Genomic DNA, 21,462 nt, shown 5'->3' with positions numbered 1-21,462 from the left:
TACCATACATTTCACACCACAGAAACCTCTGTAGTACATTCATTAGAGATAATACTGTTAACCTTTATGCCACTCAACAGCAAAATGAGAGTCACACAGTTTGGGCTTATTTGCTGCTTTAGGACAAATAGGGAGGAAGATCCTCATGTGCGGTTTCATTAGTACTGAAGAAGTTGTATCTCCCTAAAATTAGTTGCAGTTACTGTGTTAGTAAAATGCACAACACTGTTTAGAACATTGAACACTGCTAGCATAACTGACGATATGGGAAACACTGACTTATTAGGCAGAAACAAGAAATGGGAAGTAGCGATTGGGCACACCACGTACAGTTAGGCAAGATAAGCTTATTTTAGCTGAAGCAAAAACTTAGCAGGTGTATTTTAGAGACTATTCCTCTACAACCTCAGCAACAACTGAAGTAACATTTAAGGAAATGTGAAAACGTACAGCAGTTAAGGTGATGGGGCCCTTTTCAATGAAGATGCTTAAGAAAAAAACAGTAACCGAGCTCTACTAGTTTTTTTTTTTTTTTTTTTTTTTTAATTTTTAAAGCAGTGTCTACAAGGATGTAAGATTTCAGAAGTTTCATATCCATCTTAATAGCTAGACAGCCCAAAGCCAGAGACTGCTTGATATCATGAAAACTAGTGGTCTTTACTAATCTGACTTAAGCACTTGCTTAAAATTAAGATTAATTCATGAAAGTGTTAAAGCTCAAGGCATCATTTAGTAAACATCTTGCTGAATTAGGATCTCGCCAATCACTGTTGTTTCATTATTTATCATACTTCTTTTTTTAAAAAAAATCCCAAACCCTACCAATAATATCTATTTTTGTAAGAATATCGTAGGGCTTCTTACTTGAAAATGATCTTCAGTAGCCTTGCCACCCATGTTAAGAACATTCAGAGAACTGGCACGCTTCATGCTGCAACCAGGACAGTGAACATGCAAGGATAAACCGATCAGAATAGCTGAAAACTAACAGCTCTAAAAACACACGTACAACAACGACCAATGCACAGTTAAGGGAGTTTTAACAATGCCCCCAAACTGATCGGAGGAATACCCCTTAAGATAACTATATGAATTAAAATATTTATATTCAGTTCTAAATTACATCTAAAACCAATTACAAGCTCCTCAGAGCTTCAACACTTCAGGCAATTGATTTAATTGCAACTACAAATGAAATATTCATTTTTAAAGCACATCAAGTTAATACACTGATTTAGCATTAATTTTTAATTAGCTAGTCCTCGTTTTCATTTTTATGCAGCTTCTTATAAGAGCATCAAAACATTCAGACAGTTTAGGCAGTGGTGAAACAAATTTGTCATATAGGCAGTATTCAACTTGGAAAAGCTAAAATAAACATTAGTTTAGTACTTTCTGCCTTGTCTATATAAACGTCCAAAAATCTGTTATTTCAAAAAAAAAAAAACATTTTAAAATATTTTATTTTAAGCATTTCAAGGTGAAAGGAAATAAGATGGTTGCTGCTTTTATCTTTGGTCGTGCTGGCTTTACAGTGCTTCGAGCAGTGCTCACAACAACCCTAGAATACTGTACTGAAGGGAATGGATGAGGAAAAAACTTTAAATGTAATCACCTACACAGGAATTCTGACAGTCAAACTATCACTGCATCACCAGTAGTATCTACTGGTGTCTGAGCTAAGGATTAATAATTTATCTCCATTTCTAAAACATATACAACATCTAACAACAATATTTTAAAGTGTGTGTAATGAAATTCAAGGTTAGTCTGAAGCTTCAGATCATCCCAGTGACTACAACATCAAGGTCCGATGTCCTTAATCCCCAAGTATCTGTGCATTACTCAGAACGCACAAGGTTTGCCTTGATTTTTGACTAGCTCTTTAATGAGTTAAGAGCTCCTCAATGAGAGCTTTGAATGTTCATTCGTGAACTATTCTCAACAAAACAAGACACGAAGCCTGCAGTGTTACCTACAGCTTTACCAAGTCCACACAGTTTCCGATGCCTTCCAACAGCATGGAGAGGTTTATCCACACAGATCACATGAGGCACTAACCAGTTTTTCTTTCTACTGAAGCAAGACTACTAACAGTCAAAGTCAAGCATGTGTTTTAAGTGCTTTCATAAAGCAAAGGCTTAGCAGAAAAACAAACCAAAACGATGAACACAGGCAACAGCTGCTATGCAACAGGCCTTCTGTTTTTTCCTAGCATTGAATTTGAATGTTTCAAAAGCCAGAATGCACACAATTTAAAATATTTGACATGAGTGTTAGCAACAACAAAGCAAAGACTCATGCATAGTATACACCTCTCATTTATTCAAGGAAACGTGTACAACAGAGGTTATATATGGAAGTCAAAGTTAAGTTAATCCGTAAAACACAAAACATCACATAAAACTCTCATCAAAAAGAGCATAAAGATTTATGGAAAACATTCCAGGGAAACAGAAAAAAAAGTGTAAATTTTTACAAGTGGAGTTATGTCCTTGCTGAAGTGCTAATTATTTATCACATCACTTGTCAGGTATGAGGTTTTTATTTTTAGAAATCAAAAACTTCAATCTTTAATTAAGAAATATTTAAGAACTTCAGTCTGGCAAATGCACTTTCACTCCATGTTAGAAATTTCTAAATTTAGCAAGGACACTGAATTGTTTTTCTGCTGCATATAGAAGTGCAACAATGAAAGCTTTATTTTTTTTCCATTTTAAATTACAAATCTGAATTGTTCTGCTCTATGATAAAATTTTATAAGTGGAAAAAATCAAATCTAACACTATATAAGCAAAGTTAAATCACTGCAGAACTGAATTCTGAAATACAGTAAATAACCAAAGAACTGACACCATGCTTCAGCTATTCTGTGTTTCAATGAACAGGTCTTAGGAGGTTTGTTCTTCCTTAAAGTAATGCAAAAGTCTTTTTGACAACAGATTTCCCTGGTAAGTTTTCCACTTTATTCTCTTCAACCTTCTGTGCCAAGCAGTAAGATGAAAATTAAGTCTTTCGTTCATGCTGTGATAGTAATATATTTCTATCTGAGTATTTCTCATTTAGAATCAGACCATTTACTTATTACAGAAGCACAGTATAAGCATCAGATATAAATAAGTTTCAAAATAAAGCAGCCTTCATAGAGACACCAGCAGGGACCGCAGAGTATATCGCTAAGAAGGGAGCCTTGTAAGCCTTCTGCCTAGACTGGCTGACTTGGTAGCAAAGACAACTTGTATATATGCTATGGCAGTATTGTAATATTCAGCTTATAATTAAATATCAAAACATCTGCATTATAAAAACTTAAAAGCCCTTTTAGTAAACTCAAACAGAAAAAAATATATTTAATTCAATTTACTAAAGTTTCTTCAGAAAATTAAATAAGAATGCCTTCTTAGAGTATCAGTATGTACAGCTATGCTTAATGATCTACAAAGTTGGTGTTTAATACCAGGAGTATTAGCTGCTTTTAATTAGAAATGCAAATATAAATTAGGATTTAGAAGGTTCTATCTTACAAGAACAGAAATATAACGTTTGTCAACACACTCAATGTGCATACCTACATAAACGGCTGCCAATACAACATTTATTACATGTTGTAAGAACAAACTATTCTTTGAGAATAACAATGACATCTAAAACCAAGAAGATTTTGTCAAAGAGGGAAAGCAAGAAAGATATTGCCATCTTTCCAAATTTCTTTCATACTGATGTCTTTATTTGAGGAAATATCTGGTGATACAGACCCCACAGTACAATTAATATTAGGTGGGTAGATTACTTCCATGTTGGTCAGATAACATTACAGAAATGCAGACAATAAAGGGAGAAGAGTTTTCACAGGACACTGCAAAGTCAGCTGTACGTGTAACTGTAATGTACTATACCTATAACCATGTACTTACTTCAGCTGCAGAAAAAGTTAGTCTTTACTACAGTAAACAGGGAATAAAACTGACTTTTAAGAAACTGAAGACCCTTCTATGTCTCACAAAAAGGAGGAGCAAATGCAGAATTAAGTATATGCATATATATCCCTACATGTTTATTCCCAATCTGTCATCTCAGAGGCAGTTCTCAATTATGTACCGATAAATGCAAAGGGAGTTTTGACCTTGAATCTGATTCAGTGCCTTCAACATCAAGTCTGTGACAACTCAGAGAGAAATTTCAATTAAAGATTTTGAAAATCAGATCAAGCTGAAGTTGCAAGAGATACGTGAGGAAGAAAATTCAAAAGATTGATGAATAATCACAAATCTTTGTGTGTACTGCAGCTGTACAGTGTTTCACAGCCACATAAAGACATTAAGACAAAATGTCATCGGAGCACTAACAAAATACATTGAGAGCCTGCCTGCAGATCATGTTCTCAGATATTACCATCATCATCATCTATTTTATTACTCATAGATACAGTCAGAACTTAATCCAAGCTCTCTCATTTAACTGTTTTAAAACAGTTCCAATTCACATTGGCAAAGAGTTTCCTATCAACTAATTGAGTTCCAGTTTTCCACAGCAAGGGAAAGCTGATAGCATTTATGCTGGGGTGTTAAAACAAAAACCCGAGGAGTGCCATTATGAAAATAGGAATATTAAATTTTTAACATTTAAATGTGTCTGCAGCAGCCAGAAAGTGATGAATGTTTTTTATGCATTTACTAGAAATATACATATATCCAAAACCATAATCATATGGTAATTAGGAAAGTGTGAAAACTCTGAATCGATAAAATTTGACACTGAAGGTCAAAATGTTTGAGATGCACAAATAGGTTCAAGCTTTTCAACATTCTCCTCTGTTCTCTGAAATCTGGGTTTTCCCAAAATACTAAGAAGGGCTCAAGTCAGTAATTTGCTTTATACTCACAGCAATATGTAAATATATTGAACTACAGAAATGCTAGTCTTAGGTTTAATGTATTCAAGCTTTTATTGTTAAAAAACAAAGCTAATAGTTTTATCATCCTTTATTGCTGCGTGAAAAGAACTTTACTACTAATACTGACCAATAATTCTATGAGGCTTGTTTATTCAAGTGGCTAATGCAATAAAAAGGAAAAAAAAATTAAAATTGAGTTAATTCTTAAAAGCAAATATAATTCCTCAGACGTTAAAGAACTTTCATTATATGCTTAAGATAAGTTTTCCTATTTTATTCTTTAAGATTCTATTCTACATGACATGCAGTTACCTAAGCAGACAAGACAATACTGCCCTAGGTACTGCACTAGGCTACAGTGGGGGCACAGAACGAAGGCACACCAGCACAGCTAAGAATAGATAATTACCCTGGATTCTTTGGTTCACTGTCTCGTGAACTTCCTCCCTTCAGCTTTCTAACCAGCTTCTCACTGCTGCGTCTAATGGAAGCACGAAGTTTGCTAAAGGAACCACTGCGTTTTAAAGATCCAGTGCCATCCTGAAAAAAATTGAACAAATGTGAAACTGCAAGAGTCTTCTGCCCTCCCCCAAACCTGGTTACAAATATTTATTGATATTAATATAATCTTGTTACAATTACCTACATGGAGAATACCGTATAGCTACAATTTTACCAATCCAAAATGGTTCCTTCCATCAAACTGTAACAAAAATTTCTGAATTGTGAAGACATGCTCAAGCAACGATTTGTAATAATTAGGAAAAAAAGCCAGAGTATGTCAAACCATTCACCACCACCATGTTACCATTTCATAAGAACGCATCGTGTTTAACAGAGTACAAGCCCCAAGTGAAAGCATTCCATCAGTCTAGAAAGAAAACTGTTTTATTTTTTTTCTAAATATCTACGTTACTTGCAAACATGTTTGTTTAATCCTAAAGTCATTATGCAAAAACATTTCTGATCAGAAACATTTACGTTTAATTGCTGCGCATCATTTTAACTCTCAAAGAAAATGTAAAACATGACAAAAATGCATTTTTTGTGCATCGCGTTAATGTTTTACACAGCTGTGCTCATCCAAAGAAATTTCCAACTGAGCACAACTCTGTTGGTATGTTTTACTCTTAAAAACAAAAAAACAAAACAGTTTAGTAAGAGTGACCACTTCCTACTTCAGAGATACCCTATGTGATTATGAAAGGCAGAGTTGTAGAAGAAGAAAGCAAGGTGCTACTAAGCAGACCAAGACAGACACCTGAGTTGGAGTGAGTTTATTAGAAGTTAGAAAGACAAATACACAAATCACTGAACACCAAGATTAGTAGAGAAAAGCATAATTGCCAAAATTTCACACAAAGACTAAACAGCAATGCTACTTTAGAATAATCATAAGTGAAGACATCCAGAGTTCCATATTGATGTTAACCATGTAATAGGTCTCTAAATACATTTTAAAGCACTTGGAGAACATGCCTTACTTTTACGTGTTTTGTTGTTTTTTTTTTTTCTTTTTTTTTTGTTTTGTTTTGGTGTTTTTTTTCTCCTGTAAAGATCACCATCATGCCATTTCAATAATACCTTGTGTTATACTTTTAACTACTTCTTTTTTTTCATAGTGAACAGCTACTTATAAAGTTCATTGTTACTTCTTTACTAATGTATTACACAGCAAATGGTTGTAATAACATTTTGTATGACTAGATACATATCTGGCAAAGCTACACGTGTACAGAAATAGAAAACCAAAAGGACACCAGCACTGAAGGAATGGCCAGTTTACAGGGAAGTGTAGCTCTGACAAGAATCTTAAGGGGGTTGCTAAAACACAGCAGTCAGTACTGAAGAGAGAAGTTAAAGCTTGAAGATGGTGCACGCCCGTCATGCAGGAGACAGTATAAGAACCACAAAAGGCATCTAGGCCTGTCAGAAACGGAGAGAGAAAAACTGAATGAAACTGTTGGGAAAAATTCAACAGTTTTCAATTTTGAACAGTTATGTTTACAGTATTTCTAGGTCACGCTCAAAACAATTTTTTCCAGAGTATTTGAACTGCGCTCAAGTACAAAGTGCAGGCCCTTGCAGTTACCAGAACATTGATGTTTATGCAGTTCAGCCTACATCACTAATATGCAACGTACAAACGAGCATGAATGATGCTGTGCATTCGTTAAGTTAGAATTGGTACAAAATACAAAACATCTTTAAGAAGGAACAGCTTTGATATTACATTTTGAAAGCAAGGAAAAGATTTTTCAGCTGACATTAACGTAAAAATAAAAGGAAAAAAATAAAAAGAGAAGAAGGAAACAGAACAAGGTGCATTCATTTCAGCTTTAACTTCTGTCAGGAATTTTCCTCAAACAGAACTCTAAGAAGGAAGAGGTCTGCCCCTAACCTCCAGACAAAATTCTGTTCATTCCCTTAGGGAATTAGAATCCACCTGACCTGTCAATTCAGTCTCTCAAATATGTTTAAAAACATTTGTGTGTATATATACACAAAAATATACATATATAAAAAAATCCAAGTGGAAACTTCTCTGCTGTCACTAGTGCAACAAGGCAGCTGAAAGAATTTGCCTTTAAAAATAATCTTGGGTTCAATCAACAAAATCTCCACTCTTGGTGCAAGTACAGACACCACTACTGATACTCTCAACATGTGTGTTGAGAGCTTTTACCTACAGACAGTAATTAACATGAGTTTTGGAAGTGGCAAAATGCCTTGCTACCGAGTGATCGGAAGATCAAAATCACACCAAAGAATATTTGTGTCTCAAATCCAATTGCATATGTTGGTCAAACTTTTAAGAATACATGCTTCTGTTTGGCAGGGTTGAATAAACTGAGATGTAACATTCCAGTTAGAAGCATTCGATCAATGAAACTGCTAATTATTCCTATGTTCTTAAACCAGTCATGCTGCAGTAGTCACAATGGTCCAAAGAGCAAAGGCAAAACAAATTTGGTAGGTAGAGAGTATAAATTTTATTATGCTAACTAACACATTCAGAGTAAATAAACGAGCTTTTTGGTACTTCAGATCTGAAATAAAAGCATCAAACTTCCAACTTGAAGACTGACTGTAGGACTAACAAGACACCTTCAAAATGTATTCAGGCTAAAAAAAATCCTAAATCCAGTGTAAGCAAAACCACCTCCAACAATCACAGAGATATCAATTCCTAGGGCAAAGTTTAACTGCCAATTTTTACATCACCCAGGGAATGAGAATCGCTTTTCTCTGTTTGCTTACGACTTAACATTATCATCTCCTGTACTTTATAGCTATCAGCTACAAGGCCCATCTGATTTGTCTGACACTTCTCATTAAACAAGAGCAAATTCTACCAGCTAGTATATGGTAACAAAATTTACTTCTTGCATTTCACACCTGAATCTGGACTTGTGTGCCAAAAAGCCCAGTTTTTTGAAATACCTTTTATTATTCTAGCCTGTATATTTCTTTACACTAAAAAACATTACCTTAAAATAACACTATTATACCATGAAGATTTTTAACTGTCCTCCAACTGGCTGCAAAATCGATTTACAAAAATGCCCATCTAATGTACTATCATTTTCATAAAAGTGGTACAAGAGGGGACAGATTTATTTTCTTCTTTAGAAAGTGACAGTGATTTAAATATATATATATATATATATATATATATATATACACACTAAACAATAAGAATCTTCAGGTAGAGTAACAAATTTAAAATATTTGCAAAGATAATTCGCCAGATTTCTAATTTTTGGTGTTTTAAGACAAAATATTTCATTGAATATTCAAGTATCTTAGATTTTAAGGATGGACTTCATAAGAAACATTTAAAGATGTACAACCTTAGTTAGTTCATTTTAATTGTTAATGACAGATCTGGTTCAATATTTCACTTCTTTTTGTAAGAATATATGACATTACATTAAAGCACACAGTGCTTACTAGCAATTACATATAGAAGTCACTTAATTACAATGTCCTCTTCTAACAACAAAAGAAATCATTGAAGTTTGATGCTCTACAGACTTCATCTATTCTCTCTGACAGCCAAGAACATGAGTCAGCTTGAGCACCTCAGAAGAATCTAAATGGAAAAGGCAAGCCTTTCTTTAAACTCTACAGACAGACTGATTAAAAATCTATTATACCTTGTGAATCAGAATATTTTGTCTGGAGGAAACACACAAGGGTAAAAAAACTACACCATATACGTGCAGGGAAGAACAGCACTAAGACAGAAACACTAGCAGTGTGGAGGGAGAGAGAGTTGCCCACTTATATATAACATGTAATATAAATTCTTCTCTTAAGAGGGGAAAGAAAAGGTAAATAATGAAGACCAGAGTAAAGCAATGCCACTCAGACACACTAAAAATGAAAAATTTGCCTTGGGAGGGCAAAATTTAATTTTTCAGATCAACAAGTTTTATCACTGAGTTCCATTCAAATATTGACCTAGAAATACTGTCTATTGTTTTTCCAGAAGGCCCTTTCAATCCAAAACCTGCATGCTTGTTTAATTATTGTCAATAACAGAAAAAAGTTTTATCCGTTTAGAACATATAGTCATGCAAAGTACAGCAGAAATTCAGGGAGGAGTACAGTACACAGTTCTAACGCTGAATGGGCAAAATTAGAGTTAAAAAAAGTTATCCAACCTTCCTTTGGATTTATTAATGATGCAGTATTATTCACGAGAGATGCTGATTGACTGTCTTGGCACTGAGAACACCAATGCCAAGAAAACAGTAACAAGGAGACGAAAGAAAAGATGGAGAGAACATTCTCCTTTGAAACTAAATCAGTATATATTTTACCAAGGTTTCTTTGGAACTTGTAGATTTCTAAGATTTGTGAAGTGTGGCTTAAAAACAAACAAACAAACAAAAAGATTGCTATTGTAAGAGAAATGAAACTTCAGAGCACTCAGTATTGCAGAGTAGGCTACTTCCCCTCCCATAAAGCAAAAGTAGGCAGGTACACCACTTCTATAATCTAACAGAGTATTTTCAGCAGAACTACAGCTGGGAGTTAGTTAACAGTGCAATAGATATCCCATCGCTAGCAATGGGATAAAGCATGGGAAAGCTGGTGTGGGAAGCCAACAAGTACGTAAACCAGATCAATAACTGAAAGGTTGCACTGGCTTTGAAATAAATAAAAACAATAGTTAGAAGATGCTATGTAATCACATCATATGTGTGTTTTTAATTTGTGACAATCAGTGTTACGCTGTGAAGCCAATACATAAGAAAAACAGAATCAAGCCCTGACTCCAGTCAAGTTCTAACATGGGAAAGTGATATTTCACTTAAGAAACGTGAAATTGCAGTCATTTTCTTATGTGATGGCATTGCGTATTCAAATGGATCATGTAGCAGCCTGAAAAATTAGGCTGTTTCTTCTAATAAGTTGTGTAAGTTGGAGATCGGAATTATTTTAATATTAGGCTAATCAATTTACTTTAAAACCTCTAACACTTAATATATCTCCATAGCGAATGTTGTGATTCCAACAGATGCAGCACTTTCAAGGAAACATTTAAACTGTGGGCAAACATGACATCAAAAGGACAAAAGCAAAAGCAGAAGTTTATTGCAAGAATATTTCTACCAGTAAAAAGAAACCCACTGAAAAGCAATTAAACATCAGACCATAACCAGGACACTCAATCAGCATTAATCAACTCATAGTTATATACAACTGCTTGGGATTCTTGAAGAAATTTCACCGTTCAGGACAACAGAAAGGACGTTTTAAAGTTTTAAAACATTACATTTGTTTTTGATATGATCTTATGAAAAAGAAGATATTACTCTTTCTTTCTTAACTGATTCTGCAGAATTACAAAAAGACAAAGTAGATCAACCATGAACCAATGACGATACGATAGGCTGGTAAGGATTTGTGATGGTGATAATTGATCTAGGCTATTTTCTTAGACTGTGTACTGTACTTACCCCATTCCATTCTACGCTCATACTCACTTCCTCGCCTCCATCAGGACCACTCTCGTATTTTACCACATCAACATTGAGGCTTTCTCGGCTTCGTCTTTTTTCTATGCTCTCAGGGTCATTCAGCACTTCAGCAACTCTCTGTTTATGAACATTGTCAAGACCCTGAGAACGTGATAAAACAGAAAAAGGTTTTACTTTATTACTTGCTGTACTCATCTGCAATTCACACAAAATAACCCTATCAACAAACACGTCAAACACACAATTCCATCACGCTGATTCTGCTTTCAACAACTACCTTTGGCGTCTGAATACCTAATTCCTATACACAGTTGCATTTTATTTAAAATACTGACACATGACACAATACAGTATTATACCCTTCAGAAAGGAATACAATAGAAGTTGAATAATAGAAATTAAGCTTAAACTAGGCAGAACAGACTAGATACACAGACAAAGTATATTTACCTTGTTTTAAAGAATGCCTACTGATTACCAAGTAAACTTTTAAAAATCTTTAAGTGCTAAAATACCTTCTATGAGGTATTTTACCCTGCACTAAAAGCAAAGGGAGAAGTCTTTAACACAGAAACTAGAATAAAAATAAAGCCCAAATCAGGTTCACTTTATAATAAACCTAGTCCACATCATAAATAACTTTTGCTGACAGAAGAGATCCCAGAATACCTTGCATACAAGCAAACACTCTGTGTTTTTTACTTTGCAGCATCAGCAGCAAATAAAAGGGGGCATCTCGAGGGGAAATCCATGAATGTAAAAAGAATACAGAAACCATGCAGAAATTCTACCTATTCTATTTTTACACTGTTACATTTAAAAATGGCATGTGCAATTGCATATTTTTTAAAAAATAGGAACAGAAAAAGACAAACAAATGAAATTCTAAGACTTGCACTGGTCAGTGACTAAGACTTAGAATCACCTGCTCAGAATTAACCACATGGGCAAAAGGTAACTTGTTAGTATAAGCAGACAGTTATTCTTCACGGTGATTATCCAGTAAAAAGCGATGCAATGTACTGTTACTAGGTTACACAAGCATTCCATGTCACAGGGAACATGTCACGTCATGTCATTGGGAACACTATTTCTGATCTGAATGCAATCAGAATTTGGCAATCCTAAAAGGTGAACAATGATACTCTTTTTGACACATTCACTCGTAAGTGTAGAACAGATACATGGTCAACGATGAAGGCTGCTGTTGTAGTGGCACGAAGTCAGGTTCTTGGATCCCAACAGCTGCTTCCCACTAACTGAAGAGTTGGACAGCCTTCCCTAATGGAATTCTACACACACTGATCCATGAAACCAATATATCATGAGCGTGTATTTTCATTTCCATGAGGCCATATGGCACAGAAAAGCGATTTGAGTTCACAGACTGCAGAGAAGCATAGACTCAAAACAGCTTTTGTACCAATCCTTTTAGCAGCACAGATTATAAAAAGCATAAATCAATTTTAATTCACCACTAAGGTGGTGATAGCTCACATATGGACTTTAGGCTCTGTTCCAAAGCTATCATCTCATTTACCTCATATATTTAAATAAATAAAAATAATAAATATATAAAAAATAATAATAAACCAGCACCACTACCAAAAAACAAATAACAACAAATGATGAGGAACTGCACCTTCCAAAATTGTTTGATTCTGTCAGGAAAGATGAGGGGTAAAGAAGTTGACTGACTCGGGAGGGACAAGCAATAGGACAAGGGGGAACAACTTTAAACTAAAAGAGGGTAGGTTTAGATTAGATATAAGGAGGAAATTCTTTACTCTTCAGGGTGGTGAAGCATTGGAACAGGTTGCCAGGAGAAGCTGTGGATGCCCCAGAAACTAAGGCAAACAAAACGTGCATGAAGGAGAGCAGAGCCATGGAAGGCTGATGCACCTCAGAACAAAAACACCTCTTTGCTTTTATCTCAGAAGGGGAAAATGCATTAACCCTACCTGTTCTTTAATGCCTTTAATAGAAAGGTAGTGTGAAATGCTGCTATGCTATGAAGACAGCTATGTCTCCTACATGCCCAAGTCTAGTGCTGCATCTGATGTGATATATTAGGCAATAACGGTGTATACATTACGTTACACACCAATGGAAATCTGAAGCATGTTTTAAAAAAAGCAAAACAGCAGCAGCAAGCCTCCAACAGACTCAATGAAAATGGAGACAAGGAACAGTTTTTCCAATGGTATCAACAAACCAGCAGTGGGCTGATTTAACAGGGACTCTAAAAGAGACTTCTCTGCAAGATTCTCCCATCCATAATTCACAAACAATAAATAATTCCAGGTTTCACATATAAAAAAAAGTTTTTTTAATAGGCAAATATAACTACAAGCATTGTGTTATTACTATCATATTATGCCAATTTACCTTTGTTGTAACCACACTTAAAAGAAATAATCAAAAATATCACATGTAATGACAACAGTAAAACTAAAAACCAAAGAAAATATGTTAAGATATGTAAGATGCAATGCACATTCATTTCTTATTTTCAAATCACATTTGAATGACAGACACACCAAAAGTGAACCATCAGTAAGAACTTGCCAAAGTCATTCTTAATAAAATAAAGTATCTGTATTGACTATTTCCCCCCACCCTTGAATTTTCCCTGCTGAAGAACTTTTCTCCCACATTCATACTTTGCTCCTAACAGTTTCATTCTGTTTATTTGGCAAATACTTTCCACCACTGTCTATAGAAGAGTGAACTTGCGTCACCTTGTATCAAAGAGGGCTATTGCTGAATTCACTAGGAGAGCATGAGATTTGCCAGGTATGTTTTGCTCTATCACTTTTCTAGAAGTCTGCTTGTATAATGCACCAAACACTGAAAAATCATTCTGTAAGCAGTAACTTCAAATTAGTATAACCAATTCAAAAAAAAAGGTACATTAAAGATATGGTCCATCATTTAAGACATTTTACTTGAACCAAGAATTTAAGTTTAGAATTTTAGATGGCCACATAAAAAATGCTTCTGAAAAATACAAATCTTATTTACTATTGCATAAAAACACAATTTAAAAAAACGTGGAAAGTTCAATTTATTTTAGATTTTCTTATTTTTGCTTTCCATCTCAACAATCCCTGTTTGCTTGTCCAGTGTTATATACTTTCCTATTAGACATTCTATGAAATCATCCCAAAATAAGGGAAAAAAAAACACAAAAGCAGGTTCCTATCTTTTAAGAGAGTGAGAAAGGGTTACTTGAACAGGAGATTTGAAAACACAGAGACAGCCTTAAAAAAAGCAGAGAAGTCCCCCTCAAACTTTCATAACCATCCTATTCTCCACAACTGATATGTTTGTAATGGTCTTCCAAAGGTTAGAGTCAAGCAGTCTGCACCAGTCACAGTCAGTGACATGCAGAACAAGAACATCTGGAAGTTTGACAGCTCATTATTGGTAGTGCCATCTCAGACAGAACAGCAATACTGGCAAAGGAGATTATCAACGCAAACCCTCCATTCTCCCTTAGCTACAGTTCGTCTCCCAGGGCATGTATCCAGCTGAGGACTGCTGGCCAACACAAGGTTTTCTGCTTTTCCATTTTCCACATAATTTCACCTACAATTTCAATCATGCCCCAGGTACACGGTGTCACTGCCATAGCAATTAACTGTTTGCAAGTGTTCAGATGGTATTGATTTATCACTAGATCAGACTGAAATTCAAGGTGGACACCAGGCACCAGACAGTGAATAGCTAAATGTTTATATATTCTGCATGTATGATAGTTACTGAAGTTGAAAGTCCGCATGACCATAATGCAGAGATAGCACTAAGGGGAATTTTCATACTTGCCTGTTTACGAGATCTCATTGCTGCCTCTTCTAATGTTTCAGCAGCTTCAAATTTGCCTTGCCGTCTGTAAAGTGCCCCAAGGTTCTTTAAGGTAGTAGTTACTGTTGGACTATTAAAAAAAATGAATATATAAATTCTTTATTAGCTTGCTAATTAAGAAAACATGAATATATACACATTTTTTGTGATTATTAAATGTCCTGAAATATACTATACCTTACTTCATGTACAGGAAATATCTGTTAAGCCATTTCAAACTGCACTAACAACTCACGCTAGGATTAGTCATCAGCACTGAACCTGAACATTAGTAACTAGCCTCTAGAGCTACCCAAGAGAAAACAGGAGTGCCATATCCTCATGTTTCTCAGATGCATCTCCAAAGGTTAAAAATTAGTTCAATCCTGATGTGTCCAACTGAATAACTCTGAAGCATCCAGAAAATATACCTACTCATACATAGAGTGACTGTTACTATAGCATGCATTAGTCACAAAACAAATGAACAATTCCTTTTATCAGCTATTAATACCTATTTTTAGTTTCTCTGCAAACTAGGTTTGAACAATGAAATCGAGGCAAAAGATAACACATTTCATTAACAAGTCTCACACTCCAAAAAGACATTTTTGATTCAATGGCACAATGAGAACTAGCTCAATCACAATATTGTTGCTTGAAGGTTTGCTCCTGTAACAGCAGAGGAAGGATTTCCTTATGCATTAGAACGAGCTAGAACATGAAAAACAAACCAACAAAATGCATTGCACCTACAGTTCAGGGTGAAAAAAAAACAGGGCAGATTTCAACAGTACAAAGGTTCTTTGCTTGTTAAATGTAAAAATTCAAGCAGTGAAGAAAGAAAAAACCCTCACTGAATATCACTAGTACTAGCTGCAGGCTTTTTTCATTCATTATACCATGTCATACATTAAAAAGACAGTAAAAGAACAAAATCAAAACAAACAAAAAAATTCACCAAGTATGATGCAAATTGGAATGCTTGTTTCTCATCTTCCATTTTAAGATACACATTGTCAGTCTCACAAAACTAATATTCCTCAGGCTTTAGAAACTCACAAAACTAATATTCCTCAGGCTTTAGAAACTCAAATCCTGCAGAAGTGTAGCAGTTTATTTTTTCTTCTTCCAGCTAGAAACCCAAGGCTCAGTTATTTTACTGCATTCAGCTCTGGAGCCCCCAGCACAAGAAGGGAGACCTTACAGTGACCTTCCAGTACCTAAAGGGGGCCTACAGGAAAGCTGGGGAGGGACTCTGTCAAGGAGTGAAGTGCTAAGGCAAGGGGGAATGACTTTAAACTAAAAGAGGGTAGGTTTAGATTAGATATAAGGAGGAAATTCTTTACTCTTCAGGGTGGTGAGGTACTGGAACAGGTTGCCCAGAGAAGCTGTGGATGCCCGATCCCTGGAGGTGTTCAAGGCCAGGCTAGATGGGGCTTTGGACAACCTGATATAGTGGAAAGTGTCCCTGCCCATGGCAGGGGGCTGGGATTGGGTGATCTTTAAGGTCCCTTCCAACCCAAACCACTCTATGTTTCTATGATTATTTGCACAGTCTCGTTTTTGCTTCCAGTCTTCTCCACGGGTTTTGCTGGGGCAATGTCAGGGAGAGCAGGTATGCCAGCCAACAGTATAAAAAGAAAGGTGACCTACAGTAGATCTCATCAGCCTAGATTAAAAGCAGCCTTAGGACATGAAGACTGCTACTGTCTGTATTCCTGAAACCCAGTTTTGGGCCTGAATATCTAATACTATAGTTTTTGTAGCCCCGAGCAAGTTGCCGGTTTGTTTTCATTTTGAACATGCTTTAATCCTGACATTTCTGGATACTGCATGCTGCTATCTGGTTTGTCCTGTAAAGAAATACCTACCTATCCACTTTGCAAGCTTTGTACCAGCCACCATATTCTCCAAAAGATGTGCCATCTTTTTGTTTTCCCTAAAAACAAAAATAACAATATTTCAGTTATAAATCAATTATTTTTATTTAATAAAAACTCCAAAAAAAGATTATGACAATGGCCTTACTTTGCATTCTTCCCTCTCTTCTGCATGCATCCAAATAGGCTTATTTTCATCTGATGAAACAGAAGAAAATATTTTATAGAAGTACAAAGCTATAAAGCTTTCATTGCAGTATTTTCACCCTTCTTAAATAAGGCTGAGAACCACAGAGTTATGCTGCTGCCACAACAGAGAAAATCATTGTCTGTACTACAGGAAGAAGCACAAGATCAATAAAACTTTCTTCTTTTATAGTTTTCCAAATCTGTCTTTATTATCTGAACTTAGGAACAGTTACTTCTGAGAAGCTTTGAAACCAATACATACTCCCATCAATTTGTCATGCACTAGCAAACACACATTTATTTCTTTTATCATAACAACTCTTTTGACATCTACGCAGCGGTGCATATGCTACCATCACAGAATGCAATGAAAATTCTTCACTGTGATTTATAGTTGATGATGAAATGCATTTGACTCCAATGCATAGTGTAACTTACAGTAAAGGGCATTTCCCCCCATTCTTTAAATATATTAATGAAGGACTCGTATTACCAATATATTTATTACGTCATTAAAAATCTGTACTGACTGTTTTTCTGTGAATGGAAAGTGACCTATTTTTTTGACTCTGTAAGAATAGCAAAAATAGTTCATGTTGTGCATAAAATAAATTATGTCAGAAATATGATACATAAGACAAACCTAAACAAGTTTCCCTCATTTAATAAAAACTCTCCTGTTGAAATAAATGTCATTGCTGTATCTAAACACTTTCTTATCATGAGTTTTGCAGTACTTCAATGCATTTGTAATCTCACTTTTTAAATCTGCCTCAACCAGACAACAATTTTAACCGGGATACAATTGCCCTCCTACAGATTTTTTCATAACTACTACAAAAATCAAACATACATTCAAATCTGGGGACTGTTACTTACCATCCACAGAGCCAAATTCCCGTTCATGAGCACGAGTAAGAATGTCTTTGTATAAAGTTTCCGCTTGCTTAAATTTGCCTTGTTTTAGATAGCATGATGCCTAAAAGCAAAATACCCCCCAAAAGGTATCAGCACACTGTTTTGTTTAGGTTTGATAAATCTGATAAATTGATACAATAAATACATTCTGAATAAAGGTTTGTTTCAATTAATCAAAAAATGTTACATTCCTTAGATTTATTTATAAAAGGCTTACCAGGTTATTCTTTGTTTTTGCAACATTTGGATCATCTGGTCCCAGCTTAGTTTGGTAAATCTCCAATGCTCTCTGATAGTAGTATTCTACCTCCTCATATTTACCCTGGTTCTGGCATAGTAAAGCCAAGTTATTTAACTGTTTGGCAACATCAGGGTGATCTTTTCCCAGAACCTAAAAAAAAAAAAAAAAAAAATCAAAAAACTTTTATTAAAACACTCTCCAGTCATCGTATCAGGGTTTAGAAATGCATCAGTTAGACATAACCCATTGTTTTTTAATCCTCAACAATTGCAACACGAGGATGATGAAAGCAAACTTTGAAAGAGAAGGACACGAAAACCACTCAATTCTATTATAAACTGAGAAGGCAATTTGCAATAGGACAACTTGCAATAGGAACTATGTTATATGCACTATCTTATGCAAAGAAGTCTGAAGATGCAGATATTCAGTCACATGGACTAGAATAAATATCCACGGACTCAGAATAACCAATTTAAAAGCGTTAATGATGTTTCTTTTTAAAATTACAATGCTCTTTTCAAATCAAATATTATTCAAGAGAAGAAGAAAAAAAAAAGGTAGAGAAGGTTTATTAGAAAATAGTGAATTTAGAATATACCCAGAGTGCTGTGACAGCTCGGTAGGACTACTGGAATTTAATACTGTTTTGCATTTCAGACACTGGTAACTACTGTGATTGATCTGGCAGATCTATCCAAATAAAATACAAAACTAATGTAAGGATGTTTACTCCCACCCCTACAAAAAACCATTCAAAGGTGCTCTATTTTTTTCAATTGTACCTTTTCTCTGATTTCCAGAGCTCTCTTACACAAAGGTTCAGCTTCTTTATACTTTCCACGTTTACCATAAAGCACTGCAAGATTGTTTAGAGTTGCTGCCACCTGCCAACAAAATAGAAACATTACTTATTGGAATTTGCAGATTAAAAATATCTGACAAATTAATGTGTCTGCAATGCACTGATGTTTGCAAATTTTCCACAGTGCAGACCTCTTGAAATTTGCAAATGAAGAAATAAACATTGCCAAACACATACATACATAAAAGGAAATCTAAAAACAAAATAAACCAAAAAAAAATCATGGAATAATTCTACTTCATTTGTGGAGATGTCATTCAGTACATATTTTCTTCATACATTCTTGTCTTACAAAGTTACCCATCAAATTTATACTCAGACCCGCCTCCCTTTGACACAGGGTGCATTAATGCGAGATACCCCAATTTTAAACACCAAGTACAAGTGTTTGATTTATGTTTCATTTAAAGGCAAAACAAATCAGAAGTATGCCTTCATTTCAAGTTTGAGAAAGTGATCCGAGTAAGCAAATTTAAAATCCTTCTTCACAAATTAATCTCCCATAGAAGATCCATGCAATTTGATCCAAAAATCAAGTAAGTGCAGATCATTCGTGGTGAAACAGCATCATATATAACCTTCAAAAGGCACGTTAAATATTTAAGAGAAAATGAAGAATTTTACAGTGTGACCTCCTACCTGTGCTGTTTAGAGATAAGCCAGGTCTTAAAAACTTTCCTGTTGAGTTTAATATTAGAATGAGTTGCGGAAAAAAAAAAAAAAAGCAGTCAAAAACACAACTAAAAACATGATGTTGCATGTATACAAACCGCTGGATGATCTTTGCCCAAAGTCTTTTCACGGATAGCCAAGGCATCATTCAGGAGATTTGCTGCGTCTTTGTACTTGTTCTGGTCTCTAAATTTTAAAAAGAGTCATAATTAACACTGGGGATTCAGAAGAGGAAGTCATAACAGTGAAGGTGGCTTCAGTACTGGCCTGAAGACTAGCTACTACAAGAGAAGAGTAACTAAGAATACATTCAGGAACCAGGAAGTGAAAACCTGAATCCCATATTTGTAAAGTAGTTGGCAGATCGAGGACTATCATTTATTACTTTCTATTCTCCAATTTCTGCCTCTAGATCACCTCTAAGTGGGAAATCAAGAGACGCCCCCTCAGTAAACCAAATAAATAAGTAAGCTTCACTCTCAAAACAAAAACATAGGCAAAAATGCAGCACCCTGTTTTTCTTTTAGCATGCGTAGACATATAAATATCGCAGAACCCTCTTGAAGGTTTCAATAAAAACCAGGGAATGGAAAATAAATACTGAACACTGACAGCCTATAGCCAAATATTAACTATTTAGTTAGCTGACATTTATCCGTTACTATACAAACCTGTACACCAAAGCAAGTATGTTCAACATAGTGGCAACATCAGGATGGTCATGACCTGAAGTCTTCTCCAGATCTTCAAGAGCTTGTTTACAAAGAGGTACCGCAACCTCATATCTACCTTGAGATGCATACTGAATGACAAGATTATGAAGGGTCCTTAATCTTGCTGGAATTTCATAGCCACCTTGCTGGGCAGCTGCTGCTGCACTGCTATGCTGCTGTTGAACTGGAAGAAATTCACAAGATTTAAAGTTGTTTAAAAAGATAACCATAACTTGAAAACATTTAAATTTAATTAAATGACACAGAATGAGACTGAATTGTATTCCTTCAGTACAAAGCATTGGTGCTGGAACATGTTTCACAGCAGTTGGTCTTTTTTGCTGTCATAGTTCAAGACAGAATATTTCATTCTTCATATTCTGTCCTTGCTTTATAAACAAGGGTACTGTTTTAATACTATTTCACACTTCTAGCCGAAAGGGTCAAATCCAGTAAACAAAAGAAGAAAATAAGGAACTATTTCAGATCAAATTATTAACAATTCTCAAGAGTATATGATAATTTTACTCTCAAATATTAAAGTCTTCCAATGGAAAAGAACACTAACACAGACAAGTCAAGTACTTGCAGAAAAGCTCAACTGATTTATTCATTTTTCTTTATTCTCCTTCTCTAAATGTACATTTTGTTTGCTTCCCTTTGCTATAACAAAATAATTGGTTGGCATAAAAAGAATTAGAGCACCTTGGATGCCAGGAGTAATAATTACAAGCGAAAAAGCACTGAGCCAGTGTCAACATTTTGGTTTTATTTACTAACCCTGAGGTTTAGACACTTGTTTTCTACCAGCTACTACGTTTTGGTTGTTGAAACTCCCTTTCCATTCCTCCAAAAAACCCCTTTTCTCTTCACCTGGGAGACTTCAGGAAAGATTGAGGAAAATCACCTCTTACTCATTTTCTTTAAATTCTAGACAATGCACAGGACAAGGGTTCCAGCTGTGAGCGTGACTTTCTTCTCTCCTTTCTATTAGAGAAAGAACACTCTCACAGCAAATGAGAGTATTTTTATTTCAGTGGAATCACACAATTCTAAGCCTACACCCACAATTACTGCCTACTGAAGCATTTGAGTATTTTTTCCTGGAGGTCAAGGGAACTACTGAAATGTCACCCTCATCTTCAGTAATGCAAAACAGTAAAATGACAGATGGACTGAGACAGTTATGCCACATAATTTTCCTACTATAAAATTCTGGATAAGGCATGATGAATTCAGAATGGAGCT

The 21,462-nt window shown here is 35.2% G+C and overlaps 1 protein-coding gene across 6 annotated transcripts in view; it reads right to left on the bottom strand.

Moving 5' to 3' along the window:
* The window catches only part of KLC1 (kinesin light chain 1), a 63,210-nt gene that overhangs the window by 1,834 nt on the left and 39,914 nt on the right, over positions 1 to 21,462 (bottom strand). For 2 of the 6 annotated variants that reach the window (XM_035326822.1, XM_035326817.1), the window contains exons 5-15: positions 20,173 to 20,398; positions 19,600 to 19,687; positions 18,750 to 18,851; positions 17,941 to 18,114; positions 17,685 to 17,784; positions 16,765 to 16,814; positions 16,608 to 16,675; positions 14,716 to 14,824; positions 10,867 to 11,028; positions 5,304 to 5,434; positions 865 to 931 (exon numbers count right to left, since the gene is read on the bottom strand). In XM_035326822.1, the coding sequence (XP_035182713.1) occupies positions 865 to 931; positions 5,304 to 5,434; positions 10,867 to 11,028; positions 14,716 to 14,824; positions 16,608 to 16,675; positions 16,765 to 16,814; positions 17,685 to 17,784; positions 17,941 to 18,114; positions 18,750 to 18,851; positions 19,600 to 19,687; positions 20,173 to 20,398 (1,277 nt within the window). Of the gene's footprint in view, positions 1 to 864; positions 932 to 5,303; positions 5,435 to 6,156; positions 6,821 to 10,866; positions 11,029 to 14,715; positions 14,825 to 16,607; positions 16,676 to 16,764; positions 16,815 to 17,684; positions 17,785 to 17,940; positions 18,115 to 18,749; positions 18,852 to 19,599; positions 19,688 to 20,172; positions 20,399 to 21,462 lie in introns of those variants that run through there. The other 4 variants (XM_035326818.1, XM_035326819.1, XM_035326820.1 and 1 more) reach the window with 4 other exon arrangements.

Source organism: Oxyura jamaicensis, chromosome 5, assembly GCF_011077185.1.
Source record: "Oxyura jamaicensis isolate SHBP4307 breed ruddy duck chromosome 5, BPBGC_Ojam_1.0, whole genome shotgun sequence".
NCBI lineage: Eukaryota > Metazoa > Chordata > Aves > Anseriformes > Anatidae > Oxyura > Oxyura jamaicensis.
The sequence above is the reverse complement of the archived record's forward strand: the minus strand, read 5'-3'. Positions and strand labels throughout refer to the sequence as shown.